This window comes from Eublepharis macularius, chromosome 10 (assembly GCF_028583425.1).
Source record: "Eublepharis macularius isolate TG4126 chromosome 10, MPM_Emac_v1.0, whole genome shotgun sequence".
NCBI lineage: Eukaryota > Metazoa > Chordata > Lepidosauria > Squamata > Eublepharidae > Eublepharis > Eublepharis macularius.
In genome coordinates, this window is record NC_072799.1 from 88,596,876 (window position 1) to 88,620,932 (window position 24,057).

At 42.6% G+C, this 24,057-nt stretch overlaps 1 protein-coding gene across 2 annotated transcripts in view; it reads left to right on the top strand.

Moving 5' to 3' along the window:
• LNX1 (ligand of numb-protein X 1) overlaps positions 1-24,057 on the top strand; it is a 162,622-nt gene that overhangs the window by 17,816 nt on the left and 120,749 nt on the right. For both annotated transcript variants that reach the window (XM_054989515.1, XM_054989517.1), the window contains exon 2: positions 17,091-17,565. In XM_054989515.1, coding sequence (XP_054845490.1) covers positions 17,174-17,565 — 392 coding nt within the window. In that variant the 5' untranslated portion in view covers positions 17,091-17,173. The remainder of the gene's footprint in view (positions 1-17,090; positions 17,566-24,057) is intronic.

A 24,057-nucleotide genomic window follows, 5' to 3' on the forward strand; every position in this document is an offset into this window, starting at 1 on the left:
GAACTAAGGATCCCAGGTTCCCCGGTGAGGGCGGGGGATGCCCCGCTCCCCCACCTTCTGCCCCCTGCCACCACTCACCTGGCCAATGAGGGGGAAAGGAGGGGGGAACAGGCTTCCTGGGCACTGCTCCCATGCTTTGTAACAAACTGTTTTGGGTCCTAAATGGACCAAATCAGGCCCGTTTAGGGCCCAAATCAGTCCTCTGAGAAGCATCCACATGCTTCCAGGCTTGTATGATTACATCACTTCCCGGAAGTGATGTCAATGCACAGACCCAGGAGCATGCACACGTGAGGGCAGCAAAAAGATGAGTGCTGAGTCCCCTTCCCACCAGGAGGGTAAGAGTGCTGAGCCCCTCCCTCCCCTTGCATGAGTTGATGGGAATATTTATTTAGTTATTTAATATTTATACTCCACTTTTCCACTGGCTCAAAGTAGCTTAAGATACAGCTGTCCTTAATTTGTGGTAAGCATGTTTAATGTTGCCTCCCTAATATACTTTAGATGTTCTTATCTTAAATGTTGCATATTCCACTCTATCAGCTGCAGATTAATGGTGGGCACAGAAGGCATTGTGCAAACAACATTGGGTTGGTTTTATTCATTTAAAACATATCCCAATTTTTTTAAAAAAAAGCTTTCAAGGTAGCTAAAACAAGATTGCTAAAACAATCACAAAAGGTATGTTTGGCTCACAGTTTCCTATGAACTCTGTTCAGAACTGGATGGATTAAAATATGTTGAAGAAAGAATCTGTCTTCATTTACATATCTCAAGTTCTGGAAAATTAACCACTTCCTTGTGGAAGAAGTTCCACAACTCCACGGTCAAAACGGACGCTTTTCCTTTTAACTTCAAGTAAACCGTATTGTGTAGTATCTACATGAGAGGTAGGTTTTTATGAGCAGCTTAATGGCTGCTGAGGTCTTTAGGGGGGTTCTATGATAAGGAAGTAGTTCTGTTTCTCAATAGCAAAATTAACGTGTTGCATCTTTACTAGGTGTGGAAGACAGAACTTTCTTGTTAAAGTTGTAATTATCCGTTGGCATTCATCCATGTAGGGAACCACCTGAGAGTCTCACTTGCCATTATTAAGTAGGGAAGCAGCATATATTGAATCAAAGAATGGGCACTACTAGTTTGTTCTGACCATTGCTTCATATTTCTCGACAGCCAGCAGCGCCTGCAAAAACATCAAAGAACGTGAGCGTTGCAAGGGGCTGGGTGTGATAATTCACTGTGTGTTTGCTTACTTTGGTTAAAAATTCAGGGTACTTTGAGGTACGCTCCTCACGCAGAATCTTTCGCTCCAGCATTCTTTAGCTGAGCTGTCATGTTCTTCGGGTGGTTGCCAGTATACATATGGAAGGGCTGTTCCTTGTTTCCTTTCTTTTTTTCTGGACTCATCTGCCAATGGCAAATCACATACGTAAATGAACACAGTTTCTTTTTTTAATCTACTTTTCCATGTGAATAGGGTTTTTTTTAAACATGGAAAGGCATACAAATATATGCCTTTTTTTCAATGGTCTGAACGAACTCTGAATGTGTGCCAGGTAGAAACACAAAAGAATGTAAGAGAGGACCAGGAGGAAGCAGGCACATGCAGGGCTTTTTTTCAGCAGGAACACGGTGGAATGGAGTTTCGGAACCTCTTGAAAATGGTCACATGGCCGGTGGCCCCGCCCCCTGATCTCCAGACAGAGGGGAGTTGAGATTGCCCTCCATGCCACTCGGCGGTGCAGAGGGCAATCTCAACTCCCCTCTGTCTGGAGATCAGGGGGCGGGGCCACCAGCCATGTGAACATTTTCTCCGAGGGCAACCCACTGAGTTCCGCCACCTCTTTTCCCAGAAAAAAAGTCCTGAGCACATGAGACTGCAAGATGCTAGGAGTGGACTGTAACAGCTTTAAGCTACGCATGGCAAACTCAATCAAAGCTGCTTGTTAACTCTGACTGATTGGTTCTGGATTTAATTTGATTTTAAACAATACTCATTGGGCTCTCTTCAGAGTTCAGAGAAAGCAAGCTCTGTGTAAATATAAAACCAACAGAATTTTAACATTACAGCTGCAAAAAAAATAGGTGATTATTAGATTGGTAAACTAGACAAGAAGCATATTAAATATCTGTGTAACATCATCTATAAGGTGGTCTCTAGGACACACAGTCCAGTTCTAAGCAGAGATACACCCTTCTTAATCCATTGGACTAGATAAACATTTATCTTTGACTTTATTTGGGCTCCGCATTCACAAATGTTTCATTAGAATTCCTAAATGTTTGAAGTTGTCTATTTAATGTCTACAATTGAGATGAACTGAGAGCATTCTACAAGCTTTCCTCAAATGGGTGTTCATGAAAATCTTCATAAACTTTAGCCCTAATACTCTGGATTTTGACATTGGATTTTCTTTTGAAAATGAACAGTGTGGGTTTCCTATCCACAGAGATCCTGAACCGCACCGATTTTTCCCTTTCCCGCACTGTGCGTGCCAGTAAGCCATCAAAGCTCTGCCAACTCCATGCAGATGCAGAAACCAGATATACAACTGTAGAATTATTGCCAACACGCTCTCATGCATGTTGAACCAGGTGCAAATCTGTGCACCTGCAAATCAGGAAGCACTGGCAGTAGCCAACAGTTGTGGGACTTGTCTCTCGGGATGCACAACATTTGGTGAAGCTTGCTTCAACAGGCAGAGGGAGGTTCTTCGTAGATTGGGCTCTTACCCGGGAAACCAACAGTCTATAATCTATGGCTCTAACCTGCTCCCACACCCCTGGGTCTGTGGTGTTTGCATCTTTTTGATCTCCCTTCTTAAAAGCTGCAGAACGTGCCCTGAAGGGAACAGTGCTTTACTTTTGCTCAGTTATCATTATTAATATAACTGCATTCATTGACTATAAAACAGAGCACCAATTTCAAGCTAAACTTGATTTCAGCTGGATAAACCACTCTTGAGAGAGAAGAGAACAGAGCAATAGTTCTACAGTTAGGAGATGTAGAAGCTTGTTTACACCTCAGGCACTGGCTTACAGGGGTGACTCTCCAAACACTGGTAAACTATTTGCATGACAGTCACCCTCTTCTGCAAAATGCTAATGGCATTTAAACTGCTGGTAATCAGAGCTAATTTTAGATAGCACTTTGGAGTCCTTTGAAGTGCCAGGTATTATCAGTATTTTATTGATGCTGTCAGCTGATCAAGAGTACAGCCACAAATGATGAGTTGAGCGGGTCATTAAAAAGAAAAGGCAAATTGGCATGCAGAATCATAACACACCTCCAGGCATTTTACCTGCCGATTTTCATTTGCCAGAAGGAGCCAGGTGGTAATGGCTGGATGGACTGGAACCTGCATGCAGTAAAATTAAGTGCATGGTAGCAAAGTGTCATTAGAGCAGGGCATACTTGGCTGCCACAGAATTCCCTAAAATACTTGCACAAAACAATGTACTGAATAGGAACATGCTCTGAGAACGTTTCCATTTCAGTTTTGAAATGTGTACCATTATTAGTTTTTTCCAGGTAGGACATTGCCAGCTCGGATTTCCTCTGTTTGGTGTTTTTTGTTATCATGAGTTTTGACTCCATTCTTTGTAATGAGGGCTTCCAGGCTCTTTGGGGCAGCTGTTTCTACACTTAATGATACCAAAATTGCACAGAACACAGTCCTCCCTCTAAGTCATTGATACATTGAGTTTCTCCTCAACTAAACTACATACACAATAACAAACCCTGAAGAAGGCAAGCAACAGTGGGGGCACGCTATGGTAGGAAACTGGCTGGCCAAGCAGTAATGGAGGGCAGAGGGTGGCAGCGGCACCCAAGCAGGAGAGCACTCCAACCCGCGCAGGGCAGCAACTCTTTAAAAATCTTGCCTTATGTTCACTTTTCTTCTTTTTTCTAAGATGATAGTGCCAATAAATTATTGCCTTTGTGGCCTGCTGCATGTTTCCTTGTGCTTTGCAGTTTCATTCCCATGATGAGAGGCGAATCCTTCCTTTTGATGCTCAATGTTCTGCTGCGAAGTGGGTTGTTCTCACATTAATCTCCTTTGCCTAAGTACAGGCAGGAAGGCAGCGTGATTGTCTGGAAATGACCACCACCACCCCGCTCCCACCTAAACAGATCTATGAATTTTCCATAAGTTTTCCTTTTGCTGTAGGCAAGCAGGATTGTCTTTGAAAGGGCAGCGTAGGCCAGATGTTCACAGGGGGCTTGACTTAAGGTTGATTTGGAGAATTTGTTTTAAAATAATGTTTTGGTGGATGCTGGGGGTGGGGCGGCTGGCAGTAGGGTGGAAACCTGAAGAGAGAAGTAGATCATGCGTAGGTGGGAACTGTGAAGTAGCTTAAGTTTCATTAAGGTACACATTTACTGTTTGACTCAGGAAAAGAGAGAGACCCAAATGACTATGGAAGCAATCCTAAACAGGTTGACTCAGGTGTAAGTACCATGTTATTTCAATAGTGCTGACTCCCAAGGAAGTATCTCAGGATTGCAGCCTATAATTGAAATCTTCCATGACTTTTATCAAGTTCAGTTGATAGACCACTTGTGCCCTGGCCAGCAGTACTTTTCCTCACAGCAACTGACCATCCAAATGCCCTGATGGGGGAGGCGGAGAGAGACCTTTTGGAGATTTTTTTTCACAATTTTCAAATTATTCATTATGAGGAGAGTCCCTTCCATGCTGGCCTTGGCTGGCCAGGCCTGAAAGTGTCCTCAGCAGTGCTGCTGTGCAGATGCATGATCTTGTCTCAGGATTGCTAATAACTCTCGCAACTCATGAGAGTTAAGTATGTTTATATATTTTTTCCTCTATATTTGATGTGTTTGTTTTTGTATTCAGCTCTTCTGAATTATCTGGGGTGCAGATAATTTTCTGGACCCCAAATTTTTCTATTGGGGGGGACCCATATAGGGTTGCCAGGTCCCCTTACTCTCCCAGCAGGTAGAATATCTAGTTGTCAGAGAGAAAGGCTTCAGTTTGTTGAATAGCTTATTCCCCTTCTCTATGATAAACGAGAGTGGAATAAAATATGCCAACTACTTAAAATATATGCTAATTTGCATGAATTATTAAAGAGTGCGTAATTCATCTTAGCTTCAGACTGAATTAATACATAACGGGTGAGATGAGAGAAGCTTCCTGTTTTATAGGTAGGAATCAAAATGTCACCTACTTCTATCGGGCCACATACTCCTGGCAAGACAGAGACAGAAAATGCTTTTCAACTTTGCAAAACTTGCAAGCAGGTAAAGAAAAGACCCCTTTCTCCTCAGTATGAAACACAATTAGTACTGTGAAAAGCAGCTTCTATTTAGTTTTTCTTCTCCTATTGCTGTAGCTGGAGGGCTCCACAACTCTCTCCTCATTGTTAACCATCCCATCTCTTTTAGTCTCACTGGGCCCACAACCCCTTATCATTATCTCTCTTTCTTCCGTTGTCACAATGTCATTATCATCCTGTTTTCTGTCCTTACCATCTGTGGAGAAACACCATTCTGTTGGTGAAGTTAACTTTATATGGGCTGCAGAGGGGAGGGGCCAGTTCTGGAGTAGAATATGATTGGAGGGAGAGTGAGTCAGTGAGAGTTGGAAGTTGACAGTTGGTGGCTGGAGAGTGGAGGGAGAGATGGCTCTGAGGGGAGATGTAGATCTAATGTAACCCCAGGTATCAAAGGATTGGGTCTGCCCTACACAACATCTAATCAGGGCATGAGGGAGATAGAGTAGGGGGTTCTGTTTAGGTTTTATTATTCCTTCTGTTCACTGTATATTTGTCTGTGTATAGTTAGAAGTTAAATAAATGATTTTTGGGAATTTATGAAGGAAGGAAGCTCTTCTGTTCCACTTAGTCCCCCAAATGCTTGTGTCCACTAGCAGAGGAGGGAGGTTAGGAGGCTGTCCCGCCTAACCAGGACCCCATACAGGGACAGTGGTGGCAGCAAGTACCCGGAGACAGGAAAGGGAGACAGCCCCTTCAGGTGCCTGGCCAGAGGCAAGAAGGGAGGGGTAGGCAGAGCAGGGTCTACCATTGGGAGGAAAGGCCCCATATCGCCACACCATCAATTCAGTGCTTGCCCCAACAAGTAAGGATGCCAGGTCCCCTTATCCTCCTGATGGCAAGGGAGGGACCCAGAGCTCACTTTCAGAATGTCCTTATTTATAGGGGTGTGCAGGAGGGGGTTGATTCGGTTTGGGGAAGGCCGGAGCTGCCTCCTCCGGCCCTTCCTGCCCCTCAAATGGCCGTGGCACGTGGGTGGGTGGGAGTGGGGGTGGGATGATGTTTAAAGGGCTGCTTGCAAGCAGCGGCGGGGCCCTTTAAACTCAGCCCTGAAGCTTTCTGAAGCTTTTCGAAAGCTTCGGAAAGCTTTGATTCGGATATCCAGAATCTTTCCGGATTAGGTCCAAGTCGGGTAATTTACCCGAATCGGAAACCCGAATCGCACACCCCTACTTATATATGCATGGAGTGCAGGAGCGCTCCTGGTGCAGCACAGTGACATCACTTCCAGGAGTGACATCATCGCACAGGCCCCAGGAGCACTCCTGCATTTCACACCAGACCAATTCATAAAGAATCAGCCTGTTTGATGCCTGAATCAGCCTAGTGCAGAGAGCAGGAGCATTTCTGGGGCTTGTATGATGTTGTGACATTGTTGTGCCATGCCAGGAGTGAACCCTGGGAGGCCGTTCCTCCACCTCCCCCCCCCCAACAAACAGGTGAGTGGGCGGCAAGGCTGGGAGCAGGAAATCCCCCACCTCCACTGGGGGACCAGCAGCCCTACCCAATATGTATTCCTCTTCCTCTTCCAAATTGGGCCTCAGGCCTAATTCTTGTCGGGTTAGGCAGCTGCCACTTGCAGCCATTGTAACCACTTTTTCAATAGGATGTTGCATGCTAGGTACAGTGAAAACAGAAAAGGGAAGGGAATTCTATTTAAAATATCTGCTGAATGCTTCTCTGATGAGATGCCAGCATGTGTGTGTGTGTGTATTCCCCAAGCTTTGAATAATTTGCATGTGACAGGGTCAAACCAGACACCTCAAGGAGGTGATGACAGAATAAAGTATGCCTTGCTGCAATTATTAAAGACCCTGGCTGAGGTAAATATTTATTGACCCCAATCCCTCTCTGCCTTTCTCTTATGCCTGCCACAGATGGTATGTGCAGGGATTTTTCCTGCCGGCATTAATGAAATTGACACATAATCTTTCAGGCCTTTCACAGGGTTTTGTTTTTGTTTTTTTGGTGTATATAAACCTGTATGCTCTCAAAACATTATAGAGGGGAGGGGTAGTGCTACATTAACCCCAAAACGATAGAAATCTCACTTCTGGCCACCATTATGCCCTTTTGTTTTCAGGTACTATGATAGTAAAGAAATCCCAGAAGCCCCTGACACGATTTTCTCCTCCTTCTTGCAGGACACTTAAGGCTACATCATATCTATATAGTAAAATAGTGAGTGTGTATGTTTTTAAATTACAATGGGTGAATCTGATCCTGTTTTAATTTGCAAGTTACATTCAGCTTACACGGAGTAACTTTATTGTCCAAAAATTCAGTGGGGAGGGTGTTTTGAAACATGGTGTACTCTCTGCAAAATCATAGGCAAGTAGGCTTGCTAACCTCCATGCTGGTCCTGGAGATCTCCTGGAATAGTAACTCCTCCACAGACTACAGAAATCAGTTCCCCTGAAGAAAATAGCTGCTTTGGAGGGCAGACTATATGGCTTGGTACTCCACTGAGCTCCCTCTCCTTCCAAAACCTTGCCCTCTTAAGGTTCCAACCCCCAAATTTCCAGGAATTTCTCAACTCAGAGTTAGCAACTCTGTAAACAAACCAGTTAGTAGGTCATAAATCATTTTGTCATGATGACCATCCAGGAGCACGATTTATCCCCTTTGGCTTTGTTAATAATGAAGGAATGCAACCCAAGGTATAGAATGTATGTAAACATCTTTACTAGAGGTGTGCACTGAAACAGTTTCCATTTCAGTTCTGAGGTTTCTGAAGGAACTATGTACTGTTATTGCTTTTTCCAGATAGGGTGTTGCAGCTCTGGTCTAATTTGTTTGGGTTTTTTTTCATTATCATGAGTTTCAGCAATGAGGGCTTCCAGGCTCTTTGGGGCAGCTGTTTTTGCACTTAATGACACCAAAATCGCACAGAACACACTCCTCCCTCTAACTCATTGATCAACCAAGTTATGCTACACACACATACATGTGCACATGCACACACACAACAATGGTCCCTGAAGAAGGTGAGTGTATTATTTATGCCAATAAAGGTTGCTGTGCTGTGTGAAAAAAGAAGGTGAGTGTCAGCAAGTGCACACTATGGTGGGACACTAGCTGGCAAACTAGCAAGTTAGCAGCGGCATTAAAAACAATCCTGCTTTATTTTTATTTTTCAATGTTGCCAAAAATTATTACTTTTGCATCCTGCTGTTTGCCTGGTGGTGCCATGTTTCCTTCTGCTTTGCAGTTTCCTTCACATAATAAGGGGTGTTCTTGCATATATCCAGGCCCTCCTGGTTCACCTTGAAATTTGAATCTACATCTTTGCCCCCACAGAGAGCTTTTCTTAGAAATCCCTCTGATATTGAAATTATGCCAGCCGTTTATTCCTTGAGTAACTATCCTGGTAGCCTTGCAGTAAAATAAATAGGCTGCTGCAAAGCAAGTTGCAGCTCTTCACCCACATATTGACCCTGTGATTTCAATTCTATATGGAGTTGATAGCTTTCCCTCACTTTTTTTTAACAACTATGTAAAAAATTCAGCAAGTGAAGCTTTTCAGTGCATGTAAATGCAGCGATGTGGAAAGATGTGTCTGTTTAGTTCCAGCCTAACCCAGACATTGTGAAGACACAGGAACTGCGGGGGGCGGGGAGCAGTTACCCTAACATCCCTCTGATATTTATCATGGAATTTGCTGGGGTCTTTGCAGAAGAAAAGCACAGTGAGCAGTTGTTGTAACTGAAGGCTAAAGGCAGGTTTTGCAAGATGAGTTTCAGTTATACCCAGAGCTTTTTTTCTGGGAAAAGAGGTGGTGGAACTCAGTGGGTTGCCCTCGGAGAAAATGGTCACATGGCTGGTGGCCCCGCCCCCTGATCTCCAGACAGAGGGGAGTTTAGATTGCCTGAGGGCAATCAAAACTCCCCTCTAGGGGGGGGGCGGGGCGTCGTGAGCGTGCATGCCAGACGCGTGAAGTTCAGGCTCCTGACTCAAACTCCCTCCCGACTGATTTAATCAGCTTTTAACCTGAGCTCTTCATAACAAATCATGGGCAAAACAGGAGGTAATAAAAATAAGACTTCAGAATTGACCGTACGAACGGTTAAAACCTTTTTCTCACCATCTGAATCAAAGAACGGGGCTGAGATGGAGCTGCATGCTGCAACCAAGATGGCTGCTGCCCCTGCCAGTCAGAAGGCAGATTACAAAGAAATCCAGGTACTGGAAGCTCATATTAATCTTAAACTAGATCAACTTGAGGAGAAATTTGCTAATCGGATGGAAAAGTTGCTTAAGCCTATGAATGAGCAGCTAACCCTCATTAATGAAACTCTTCAGCAAGTTACTAAAACAGCTGACTCAGCGTTAGACCTCAGCCTGTCTTTGCAAAAAGACGCGCGCATAATGCAAGCAAATGAATACTGGCTGAAAAATAAAATCATGGATCTAGAGAATAAAATAAAATACAATAATTTGAAATTCCGCGGATTTACAGAGTCAGACGAAGGCACAGCAGATTTAACTGCGTTCTTATCAGGCTGGCTTGCTCATGAGCTGCAGTTGGAGAAGGGGGTGGCACCAACCATATTGTCTGCTTACAGGCTGGGTTCCCCTCGAAATCTGAGAGCAAATGCTAACAGAGACATTGTTGTCCGCTTTTTGGATTCCCGTACCAAAGAAAAAATCATTCAAGAAGCAAGGAAAAGAGGCACGTTTTCTTTTCAAGGGAAAAAAATACAAGTCTTCCAGGACCTGTCGAATGAAACGCTGCTGCAAAGGAAAGAGCTTAAGCCTGTCAACTCAACGCTAACTAAAGCAAATATCAGATACAAGTGGGTGTCATCGACTAAGCTACAGGTTGCACATCAAGGCAGAGTTCTTCATGCAGTGGATATAGTCTCTGGCCTGAAACTTCTCACCGATTTGAACTTGCCAACCCAAGACTTGATCGTCAACCCAGCAGAAAACATCTCGGCTCAAAACCTTCCCACTCAAGAGAGATGGATCACAATCCCCACGAAATCATCTTCTTGAGCTAGAGATTGTTCACCAATGTCTCCTGTTTGACTCGGCTTTTGATGCGAAGAGCTTGCAAGGAATAAGGGGGGTGGGGGAGGGGGGGAAGGAAAAGAGGGGGGAAATTTTGGCTTGTTTCTTTTTTGTCTGAGAACTGACTGTTCTCTTCTGTCGCTACCCTTATCTTTTTTCTTTCTTTCTCTCGCTGCCCTTCACCCTTTCATCTCTAGCTATTTCATCTTTTTCTTGCCAATCTGTGGTCGGGGGGGGAGTGGGAGTTACCTGTTTTTCATTCTAGTTCCCAAATTTCTTAGGGACCTCCAGATATAGGGAGGTAAAGATTTCTTTCCTCCCTATTAGTAGTACAGGAAATTTCTTTCTGTGCTTCTGGAGGGGTTAGCTCTTTGGTTTCAAGGAGCTATAGTTTAGGTTAGTTATGTCTAAGTTGTTACTGGTTGGGGGGTGTTTTGGGTTAGTTGGTACTGTTAATGTTTTCCCCTGGAAGGTCTGGTCATTCTTAGCTTCCTATGGTAAGCCGTGCAAGGTAAAGGAAGAAGCAACTCTTCATTCTAGAGCTGTATTTCTTTTGTCTGAGTTTATTACTTGTACTCTGCATCAGCTTAGCCTCTTCACAATGTTAGGTCATGACAGGGAAAATTAAAATTGTTACTTTCAACTGCAGAGGCTTAAATAACCCCATTAAGCTCAAACGTGTTTCCACAGCTTTAGCACAGCAGAATGCAGATATATTATTTTTACAGGAGACCCATTATAAAAAGGAAATGCCTCAGATACTGAAATCTAATAGATTTAATTTGCAGTTCCAAGCTCCTGGCTCCTCAAACGCAAGGGGGGTTGCAATTGTATTTTCGAAAAATATCAAATTTCAATGGGTAGACTCTGAAGTGGACCGTAGAGGAAGGTTCATATTTATCAAAGGGAACCTGGAGGGGACAAGGGTAACCCTAGCTTCGATTTATGCGCCTAATGATAAGCAACTTGATTTTTTGCATGAAACCTTTTCCAACCTATGTATGTTTGCTGAAGGTGAGATTCTGATTGGGGGGGACTTTAATTGTATAGCTGATTTAAATCTGGATCGGTCCCAGAGGGATGGGAGACATTGCAAGAAAATACCACGTCAACTGAAACTACAAATGTTGTTCGATAAATTTGCTTTTAAGGATGTCTGGCGAGCTCACCATGGAGTAGAGAAAGATTTCACTTATTTTTCAGCCCGGCATCAAGTTCATACCAGAATCGATTTTATTCTGGCCTCCAGTAAACTTTATCAAAATTTAATTTCTTCTAATATTGGGAGTAAAATCTGGTCAGATCATGCCTGGGTGGAAAGTCACTTGAATTTAGATGATAAAATAAAACAAGAAACTCATTGGCTATTAAATAAATCTCTTTTATTAAACCCATCTATACATAAAGAAATAGAGGAAGTACTTGAAAATTATTTTAAAGAGAACGTTGCAGGGGAGGTCTCCCAGGCAACAATTTGGGATGCTATGAAGGCAGTGGTCAGAGGGAAAATCATCTCAGTAGCCTCCTTCTACAAGAAAGAAAGAGAGAAATTCAGATTGGACATTTTAAGCAAAATCCAAGCACTAGAAATTAAGCATAAAAAATTTAATAATAAAAAAGTTTACAAACAACTTCTGCTTGAAAGAAAGAAGTTGGAATCTCTAGAGTCCTCTAACATCAAGAAGAACTTACTTTTCTTAAAACAGAAATTTTGGCACAGAGGTCCTGGAACACTTCGCTTGCTTGCTTGGAAAGTGAAAAAAAAGATCTCAGCCCACCAAATTAATCTGATTAAAAAAGGCAATAAGGATTATACTTCCAATAACAGGGAAATGTTGGAAGTATTTTACAACTTCTACTCTAAGCTCTATAGAACCACAAACCCATTTATATCTGATATTGACAACTTCTTAGCATCCTGCACCTCCCTAAAAAGTCTTATGCCAGCGCATAGGGAATTCTTGGAGTCGCCCATTTCTCTCCAAGAAATCACAGAGATTATCAAGAAGCTTAAACTTAACAAAACTCCCGGCAGGGACGGTTTTCCTGCCGAATTTTATAAAAGCTTCACACATAGCTTAGCAGAACCACTCAGGCTGACTTGCAATGCAATTCTTACCCAGGGCATCTTCCCTCAGTCATGGAATGAAGCCTCGGTCATTGTGATCCCCAAAAAAGGTAAAGATGTCACCCTCCCATCATCCTATCGTCCGATTTCTTTGCTGAATCAGGATGCTAAAATCTTTACAGCTATATTGGCCAACAGATTAAACAAAATCATTAATCATTACGTTCACCCTGACCAAACCGGCTTCATTCCACACAGAAACATGGCAGACAATGTGCGTAAATCTCTTAATATAATCAATCATTGCATTACCTATCAAATGGAGGCTCTCTTGTTGTCACTTGATGCAGAAAAAGCGTTTGACAGCTTGGAAACTAATTACCTTCTGAGACTCCTGTCAAAAATGGGTTTTGGCCAAACTTTTATACGATCAATCAGCTTACTTTATGCCAACCCTACGGCCCGGTTAAAAATAAATGGTATAAATTCAAAGGATATTAAACTTACAAGAGGGACCAGGCAGGGCTGCCCCTTGTCACCACTACTGTTCGCCCTTGCTATAGAACCTCTGGCGGAATCCATAAGACAATCAGCTGAGATCAAAGGCATTAGAATAAAAAGTCATGAATATAAAATTTCTCTCTTTGCTGATGATATGGTTCTGTATATCTCTCACCCTTCTGCTTCATTACCTCCCTTGGAAGACAAGTTACATACCTTTGGTCAACTATCAGGTCTCAAAATTAATAAATCTAAATCTGAAATTTATCCTATTAATTTATCCCCAGACACACAAGCTCAGATAGCCTCCAATTATGAATACCAATGGATCAGCAAGAACTGGGTCTATTTAGGAATCACGATCCCTGTCAACCTAGCAAATTTAAAGGAATCTAATTTTAAAACCCTAGAACTCAAAGTTATAGGTGAATTTAAAGAATGGAGCAAGTTGACTTTATCCTGGGCTGAAAGAATACAACTGGTCAAAACCATGATTTTACCACTTTTCTTATTTAATTTTCGTATGCTGCCTATTAATCTCACTGATCAAGATATCCAAAAGTGGCAAACTCTTATAAATAAATTTATTTGGGCTAATAAACGTCCTAGACTTAATTTTTCAACCATGAAACGTTCAACGAAAAAGGGTGGCTTGGCTATTCCAGACCTAAAATGTTATTATATGGCAGCACAGCTAGCAAACATAGTGCTTCTTTTGCATTCCTCAGATAGTTCAGACTGGACATATGCTGAAACTGCACATCTTCTTCCCCATGATATAAAGGATATAATTTGGACAGACCCTAAACACAGGCCTACCCAAACTCTTGCCAATCCATTTTTGAAATCTACTATATCTGTATGGGACAGGGTAAGAAACTATCTAGCTCCTACACCGTCACCACTATCATCCTTCCTGGACCAATCGTGGTTTCCACCAGGTCAGGATTTAATTTCATTTCAGCAATGGAAGGTAATTAAGAAATCTAGGATCATTGACATCACCAAACATGGGGCCATCCTAACTAAGGAGCAAATAGAAGGGGATACAGAGGTTGTGGTCCCTTGGTATCAATACTTACAATTATCTCACCTTATAGGCAGCCAATTATTTGTCGACTCCTGGAAACGGGAGTTTACAGATTTTGAACGTTTATTAAAAAAAATAGAACCTCATCGTAAAGGTCTCATAGCTAGCATCTATTCTAATTTAAACTCACAGAATGATCAATCCTCATTAAGGTACCAATTGAAATGGAATACGGACTGCAGTACCCCCTTAACAGAGGAGCAATGGTCCACAATATGGTCTGGCAAGCCCCTAAATTCGAACGCAATCAATATCAAAATGTCTTCTTTTAAATTGTTTTCGAGATGGTACATGACTCCTCAATTACTACACCAAATTAATCCCAATTTAACACCGCTCTGTTGGAAAAAGTGTGGTCAAATTGGTGACTATATCCATTTGTGGTGGTCTTGCCCCAAGATCCAATCATTCTGGGACTTAATTTCAAGGAAAATTAAGGAGATTACAGATTATGAACTGCTCATGACTCCAGAATCAATTTTGCTGGGTCTTTGGGAAGACCCTGTCATACCAAAGGTGCGGAAAAATTTAATATTTATGTTACTTGCTGCTGCAAAAATGCTTCTAGCAGCACACTGGAAATCAGACAAGCTTCCGAAGCTACAACAGTGGGTTCAGAAAGTATGGGATATTTTTATTATGGAAAAAATAGCAGACCACCTTCATTTTATTGATAAACCACAGTATCAGTCATCATTCTTTACGCAATGGTTGCCCTTTTTGAATTACTTATACAATACTAATCAACTGCCTAATGCTGACATCAATACTTTTAGCTTCTTAGCTATATTATGAGAATATCTCCTCACTGTTCCCCCTTGCACTGTTTTTGTAGTCTATTACATTGGCTTTGTTATTGTTATTGACCGTTCCAAGGTTTGTTTCTTGTATTATTGTTATATGTATTTTTGAATATTGTAAATTGTAAAATTGTAAAAATTGCCTGAGGGCAATCAAAACTCCCCTCTATCTGGCTATCAGGGGATGGGGCCACCAGCCATATGACCATTTTCAAGAGGTTCCAGAACTCCGTTTCACCACGTTCCAGCTGAAAAAAAGCCCTGACAGGGACTATGGCAATGGAACTTTTAGCAATTTGCTTTGTGAGATGGAGAGATCTGACCCACCAGACAGGTAAAACCAGAACTTGGTGTGACAGGTGTTGATAGGAAAAAATCCTGAAATGAATAACCAGCACCAGTTAGCTTCCACAGTATTATGGAGGACAGCCAACCAATTCCTTTTACCAGGGCTTTTTTTCTGGGAAAAGAGGTGGTAGAACTCAGTGGGTTGCCCTCGGAGAAAATGGTCACATGGCTGGTGACCCCGCCCCCTGATCTCCAGACAGAGGGGAGTTATCTCAACTCCCCACTGTCTGGAGATCAGGGGGCAGGGCCACCAGCCATGTGACCATTTTCAAGAGGTTCCGGAACTCCGTTCCCCGCGTTCCAGCTGAAAAAAAGCCCTGGTTATACCAAACAAACACATGGATAAGCATATTAATTGTGCTCCCAATTGCTAGGTAATAATAATAATATAAATAATATAATACTACTAAGCCTTTTGTACAAACTTTTTTGAGTGTACAAAGCATGTTGTATCCATTATCTCAGAAATCTTTACAGCATTTTTATAAGGTAGTTCAATATTTATTATCCCTAGATTGTGAATGGGAGGAGGGGGAAAGGAGGTCAAGCCTGAAAGCACAATGAAGTGCCTAACATGTGTAGTGTGATGTAACGATAAGAGACTAGGATCTGGGAGACCTGAGTTCGAATCCTCACTCTGCCATAGAAGATAACTGGATGATTTGGGCTATTAATGCTCTCTCAGCCTAGCCTACCTCACAGGATTGTTGTTATGATAAAATGGAGGAGGAGAGAACACTGTTGTAAGTTGGGGGGAGAAGTGGAGTATAAAAGTCTAAAATAAACAGCTGTAATGAGATCAAACCAGACATCTCTAAGCTACCTAATGAATTTAGGGTGTTGAATTTTTTTTCACACACCTGTAAACGCCTTGGGAAAATTGCACAAAACTCACGGCATGACGACATCTTCATAGCACGATTTCCCATTTAATGGTGTAATGACGTCAGAAATCGCACCATTAAACAGGAAATTGCACTATGAAGATGCCATCGTGCTGTGAGTTTTGCGCAATTTTCTGGAGGTTTTAGGCATGTGAAAACGGCCTTAAACTGTGGACTTCACTACTACACTGCATCAGATCTTGAGATACAAGCCCATATTTCTTCATCTGTCTGTCTCCTTGTCTACCTACAAAGCCAATCTGTGTCCTCCTTTAAACTGTGCATTACACATGCCAACGTAACCTGTGCAGTTTTTGTATGAGCTCATATCCAGAAAAGCAGACTCTTATCTTAAATCTTTTTGGTAAATTTTCGCATCCCGCTACAGATAATTCATTATTAGATTTATGCCAGTGAAAGCCTGCCTCCCTGTCTTCTGTCTTGCTCTCTCTAATTCCCTGATTGGGAAATTCCTGGTGTTCATGTACAGAATTGAATTTCTCTTTGTTTATCTTGTTGCTTTATGGTTGTCGAAGAGAACTTGGAATGAAGCACCAAGGACATGTTGCATTGATCTCCGCTCCCTCTCCAGTTCATGTTTTTTTTTTCCATTTTTTATAATTTGCCTGGCACTGTGCTGAGCTAGATGGACTAATAATCTGACTTTCTATAAATCAGCTTCTGCATTCAACTCTCAGTTTAGACAAGCTTCATATAAGTTCATTTAAATTTTTGTTGCACTGCCTCATTGTCCCAACTTGTTAGCTTTACTGGACAAGCCAGTTCGACAAGACTGACTGAAATCTATGCACAGTCTTCTCCTGTTGTCAATCAGAAGTATTGCTTTAAATATTTTTATTTATGTCATTTATAGTCCGCCTTTCTCACTGAGACTCAAGGAGGATTACACAGTGTGAGATTAGTACAATCAGTATCAAGGACATTTCCATACACAATGCTATAGGGTGAATAAATACACGTGTACAAAGACACAGCATTTAGCAAGGATCCAATACAGAGTTGAAGAAATGCTGAAATAGAACATAATTCTAGAACTTTTGTTACATTGTGGTGGTGTTCCCCTACAGATCTGAAGACTCGTACTACAAAGGACAGTATTTCGGACGGAGCTCGGGTTTTCCCTCCTTGGAGATAACGATAGAATTCTATTATGAGTCAAGAGGGTCCCCTGGAAGGCCTGGAAGCGAGCTCTGAGCCGCTGTGCGCCGTCTGCGGCCAGTCACACTTGCCAGAAGAGAACCATGCCTATAGCTACACAGAAGACATGGATGGTGATCTGATTTGCCACATCTGCCTGCAGCCTTTGCTTCAGCCCCTGGACACGCCTTGTGGCCATACCTACTGCACGGTTTGCCTTACAGACTTCTTAGTGGAAAAAGATTTCTGCCCTGTGGACCGCAAAGGTCTGACCCTACAGACTTGTAGGAAATCCAGCATACTAGTAAATAAACTTCTGGATAAGCTCATGGTTAGCTGCCCTTTCACAGAACACTGCTCAGAGGTCGTTCAGCGTTGTGATCTTGAACAACATTTTCAAAATGGGTAAGTACTTTGTCTCATGTGAGAAGGGGTGTGATTTTGTTCTTTTGTTCGTTCTCTTAGAGCTAAATCTGGAATGGGACCATATAAAAGGGAAACCGTGTTCCCGATGACGCACTTTTATCCTGGTGCACCTGCGCAGGAGCACCAGGATAAAAAGTGCGTCCTGGCCAATGTGGCCTCCAGAGGGAGCCGCTACTGCAGGATGGCTAGGCAAGCCCACCCGCCCCTCCAGAGGGAGCCACCACCGTGGGAAGCCCTGTGTTCCTGGGGTTTTCTAGGGCCCGTTTTTTTAAAAAGCAGGCTCTGTTGCTAGTTTAATATAATCTAGCATGGATGCCAGTAGGCATATAGGGGGGACACGTAAAATGAGGTTCACTTGAGTGTCCCTAGGTACTTCATAATGTTTATTTCCACCCTAAGGGTACCACTAGTTTCAGAGATGAGCCCAAACTACAAATCTGATCTGTTTAGGGGGAGTGTGACTTCACTGAGAACAGGATAAATGCCATCATATAAGATGGTTCCAGAGGGGTAGCTGTTAGCATATTGGAGCAAACAGTTACAGAAGAAGTCCAGTGGGACCTCAAAGACTTAACTATAGTAATGAGATTGGCCTCTCTAAGGTTGCAGTGGTGCAGAGATCTGCATCCTGTCTCCCCAGAGCCAAATCCGGTTTTGCGTGGAACCAAATATGACTCTTTGAAAAATGAAAACGAAATCTTTAAGTTAAAGTCTATTGGTGAGATGGTAGGTGGGATGCTAGAATAACCAGTATGTGTAGGGAATGGCAAACAAGCAAGAATGTTATGGGATTAATGGGCTTTTTAGATGTTTTACAGAAAGGGAAATAATAGAGAGCCAGTTTGGTGTAGTGGTTAAGAGTGCAGGACTCTAATCTGGAGAACTGGGTTTGATTCCCCCTCCTCCGCTTGAAGCCAGCTGGGTGACCTTGGTTCAGTCACAGCTTCTAGCTCTCTCAGCCCCACCCACCTCACAGGGTGATTGTTGTTGTGGGGATAATAATGACATACTTTGTAAACTGCTCTGAGTGGGTGTTAAGTCATCCTGAAGGGCAGTATATATTAATGAGATTGTCGTTGTCATTGTCATTGTAGAGATGAAAAGTTGCCAATTCAAATCAAGCATGAACAATTGCACAGGCTACTCTTGTGTGTATTTATGATTAATTGTGAGACTACGTGTGAGACTACAGCCACAGCTGTGAAAATGTATGGATTATGAATCTGTGTTTCGATTAGCAGCAGTGTTCAGTTGTATATCTTCAGTTATACACACAGGTTTTCTTATATTGGCTCTATAGCTCTGGATTTTGATGTAGTTTGGTTGCTGACCCTTGCAGTCATAGTTAGTGGGGGAAGAACCTCCTCCTTTCTCGGCATCTTGATTGGAACTGAGGGAGATGTTGACAAAATTGTGGAAAAGAAAATGTTTGTTTTTAATGGCCAAATATATCCTAAATACATCTGTTACCAATATCTGTTGCACATACTTTCTCACTTTGTTTGAATTTTAGGTGCAATATAGGTATTATATCAGTGACAGTTAACATCTTTGAAACTAAATATGGTATCTAAATGTGTCTAAAAGAGCAAGAGTCCAGTAGCGCTGTGGTAGGGTATGAGTTTTTGGGAGTCTCAGCTCACTTCTTCATGAAAGCTCATCCCGTACCACCAATTTTGTCACTCTTCTAGGTGCAACTGGACTCTTGCTCTTTTCTACTGCTGCTGACAGACTAACGTGGCTGCCCCTCTTGATCTATGTCTGGTGTGTATATGTGCAGGATATGCAAGTATGAGGATGCTGGTTTTATGTCTCCCTGCTGCAAACAGATTCAGAAATATTGGAATGAAATATTATAGACAGTAGGGTGGACCCAACTATCCTCTGAGAAGCCTTCCTCCAATTTAAAGTGCTCTTCCTCAACTGGAAGAGCCAATGAAGTTGGAGGAAGGCTTTGAACTTAGTTCAGTGAAGCCAGCTGGGTGACCTTGAGTCAGTCACAGCTCTCTGGAGCTCTCTCAGCCCCACGCACCTCACAGGGTGTTTTGTTGTGGGGATAATAATAGCATACTTTGTAAACCATTCTGAGAGGGCATTAAGTTGTCCTGAAGGGTGGTATATAATTTGAAAGTTGTTGTTGTTGTTGTTGTTGTTGTAAGACAGGAGTAGCATCCACCCCACTCCTCTGAAAGACAGACTGCACATTCCCAATAGACAATAGTACTGTTGGGATACTAGAAAAACAGAAATCCTTCAAAAGATAATTGCAACCACAGTAAATCACCATGTCAAAGGTATTCTGGAACAGAAGAGACATTTTTTTCAGTAATATTGAAACAGGAATTCTATAAATTTAATTCCATAATGTTTAGTTTAGTTTTAGTTTATTTGGTGTTTAACCCGCCCTCCCCACAAGAGGGCTCAGAACGGGGTACAACAGTCATAAAATACAATTACATAGCAGATTCTACAATAAAATCCAGCAATTAAAATTATATATATACAAAAACCTGATATAGTTGGCTACACATTCCTGCCCCCAGCATACAAAGAGGAGGCAGACAGACACACGAGCTGTACTCGAATACTGGAGACCGGTGCCATACATATGATCATTTATTTCTTCTGAGTTGCTGTTCTTTTATAAATACCAATAAGAAGTCACTCCAATCTGATTCCCAGTCCTCTATATAACCCTGGGCTCTCCTTATCACTGGAACTGGGTCACTGTTTATCAGTCTCCACGTCCTCCTCTGTGGCTGCCAGGAATACGGGGTATGGGTGTGGCAACTTGCAACGTGATGGTTCTGACGTACACAGTGAGTATTCCAATGTTAGAGCCAGTGAGGATCACTCACCACCAGTCGTCTCCCTGTGGCCAGAGATAGTGTGTGCTCCTTCCTATCCCCAAACCCCGCCTTCTCCAGGCTCCACTCCCAAATCTCCAGGAATTTGCCAGCCTGGAGTTGGCAACCCTGTTGGGGTATAACATTTAGAAATCATGTTTGTATGACCTCATATACTTGCTTATTTGTATAAGCAGGTGCTTGCTCTTTATTCCAGTCATTCATTCGATGGTTTAAAACATTTATTAGCCACCTTTCTACCATGCAGGAACTCAAGGTGGCTTACAAGATAAATAAAACGACAATAATAAAACACTTTAAGAATCCCGGAATTTCAAAACACTGTTTAAGGCTGCCAGGAACTAAAGAAAACTAAATTAATTAAAACAGTCCTATCTAACACCATCTTCAGCTGCCTCCTGAAGATCATCAGAGAGGGAGACAGGTTGTTCCATAATCATGGGGCTACCACTGAAAAGGCCCTCTCATGTGCCCATCAAATGAGCTTCTTTAGCAGATAGGTTAGTCATGAGGGCCTCTCCATGTGGTCTTCATTCCTGGGCAGGAGCATATGGAAGAAGGTCCAGTTTGGCGTAGTGCTTAGAATGTGGGACTAGGATCTGGGAGTCCCAAATTTGAATTCCCCACAGGCTGATCTTGGTCCAGCCACACACTCTCAGCCTAACCCACCTCACAGGATTATTGTGAGGATAAAATGGAGGACAGGAGAACAATGTGGGGTGCTTTGGGTCCCCATTGAGGAAAAAGGTGGGGTGGAAATGAAGTAAATAATAATTAAGGTGGTCTTTCGGATTCCCCAATCCAAAGACATGTAGGGCTTTAAAGGACAATACCAAGATACTGAACTGGGAGCGGAGGGGTAGCCAGTGTAATTGCTGTGGTATCAGAGTCATGTCCTCCCAACAGCTGGCCCTGACCAGCTATAGTCACAGCACTCTACGCTTCCTATCACTCTCCAAGGGTAGCCCCTAGTAGAGTGCATGGCAACAGTCTAGGCCAGATGTAACTAAGACATGGATCACTGTGGTTAGATCTGACTATTGCAGGAATAGGCACAGCTGATGCACCAACCGGAGTTGGGCAAAAGCATTCCAAACCACTGCAGCCACCTGGTTTTCAAAGTTGGCTTTTCAAAGACAGGACGTATCTCAAGTCCCTCCTACTAACCCAGAGAACATCTATCATGTCAGGATTAAGTTTCCACTTGTTCATCCTCTTCCAACCCATTACTGACTCAAAGCGCCAGTTCAAAACATCAACAGCATTCCTGGGATTAAACGGGAAAGAAGGGTAGAGCTGGGTATCATCCACATGTCAGTGACCTCATAGTCCAAATCTCCTGATTTCCTTCAAAGTCTCAGGGAACATTGGATTTCAGCCGAAATGTTTGAGCTTGGGGCAGGTTAGGCAGCCTCCAAAATCTTGCAGCAATTGTCAAGTCCCTGGATTTACATGTCTTTGGGGGGGGGGGTGCATTTGAAGAAAACTTATGTGCTGAAAAAAGCATATCATAAATGCACTTGTAGGAACTTAGAACCATGCTTGGTGTGAGTGGCGGATTTGAAACTATGTAGGAAACACATGAATTCTTTCTAAGCATTGCAGAAACAATGCAGGCAACCAACTGTGGCAAAACAAAGACCTGTCTTTGTCATAGACTCTGGCTCTGATTGCCAATTTTCTTGTAGAAGTGAGTAGAACTAAGGAGTACTGCATGATACACATCAGATTTGGACCTGTGTTTGTTTGCCCTTGAGAAAGCATTGGAAGAAACACATGGTTTAATTGCCGGTCCACCATTGGGCAGGAATCTGGGGATCAGCAACTGCGTTCCCTAGAGGGAAAGGTCCCTGTGGATATCTGTTGGTTTGAAGTTGGTTTATTTGGAGTTTTCTTCATCAGAGATTTGATTGGAATACTTACCGTGGAAGTCTTCATATTCCTTTAAGAGACATTTGGCACATACCTACATAGGAAGAAAAACAAAGTTACTTTCTGGATAATGGGACTGTTTACCTTTAACAGAACGGCTATTGAATTTATTTATATACTGTAAATATTTGTGGAATGTATTGTGGAATGTATTTGTGGAATGTATTCTGTTGTATTTATGATCATATAATGATTGTTATAATTATTCTCTGTATTTATGAATATACACACTTAGTCACTTTATAAATTAACTTAATATCCCATTTGAGAATTCATCATAGTGATAACATTAATTTTTGCTCAGATAGTGTTTTTTCCACTTTCCCGGTGCTCCGATTATTCTGGGCTGCCTCTTTTGTCTCCATTATTGTAAATTGTGGCTCTATCCAATTAAGTATACAATTAAGAGCCCTTAAGTTTTTCAAGAGGTGATTACTCTTGATCTTCCCCATCCCGCTGCAATACACTGAAGCACCCCCCCCCTCCAGATTTTGTCCCTGGGGGATCAATGGAACATCGGGGACAGCAGAGTGGGGTCTGCAGGGGGAGAAAGACTTGGTGGAAATTGCCAAGCCCTCTGAAGAAAATGGACAGAGCAGCCCTGTGCGTTGGCTTCAATGGACTTAGAAGGGTGTGATTCTGCTTAGGATTGCATTATAAATGCCCTTGTGCCTTCAGAAGGTGCCAAGCTTGGTAGAAATGGCCTCCAAACAAGGAATTTCTCCTGTGCTCAGCTTCAGCCCACTCAGCAGCTCCTCTATTGCCTGCGCAACAGGGGAGCATGGGGAAATGTGCATGTGTTTCTCCACCCTGTGCCTCCCCCCTGCCAGCCCGGTGAGCAGGACTGGGGGGGGGTGGCAGGTGGGAGTGGGGATTCCCCTGCCCAAGGCAGGAGGGATGCCAAGCCTAATATATGCCACTTGGCCTCAGGTAGTTTAGCAGATGGAAGAACTGGTTCAGTAACTATTACTGTTTTCTTTCCCCTATTCCACTTCAAAGAACAGAATCACTTTGAGTCTCTCTACACGAAACATCTTACACAGGGATGCTCAAGTTCAGGGAGAATGTTAGCTGGGAAGTGTAGTTTAAAAAGACAGATCCAAAGGCTCTGTCAATTTCATCTCTCTACAGGAGGGTAGTTTAAAAAGACAGAACCGGCAGAGATCTCTCCTCAGAGGGTTTTAATTTCATCTTCTCCTCCCCGAAGGCTCTGTCAATTTCACCTCCCCTTCCTACTGAACAGTGCATCTCCCTACACTTGAGTGTCCCAGTGTAAGTTGTCTCGTGTAGACTTTTTAAAATTTCAGTTTTGCAGAATTAGATAGGCATGGCACAAAATAATATACTGCCTGGTATAATAGCCCTCTCCTTGGCTTCCTCAAAGTGTTTGGGCCTTTCTTTTCTTTCTTTCTTTCTTTCTTTCTTTCTTTCTTTCTTTCTTTCTTTCTTTCTTTCTTTCTTTCTTTCTTTCTTTCTTTTTCTTTCTTTCTTTCTTTCTTTCTTTTCTTTCCTTCCCATTGCAATGCATTACTTGTTTCTGCTTAAAATGTTATGGGGACACAGCATTCTCAGCAGGGTTATGGTAGGATGTGTGTGTGTGTGTTGGGGGGGGGGTGATGCTTAAAAACAGTGATCTGAGTGTTCAAAAGCTGCCTTGAGCGGAATTAAGTTC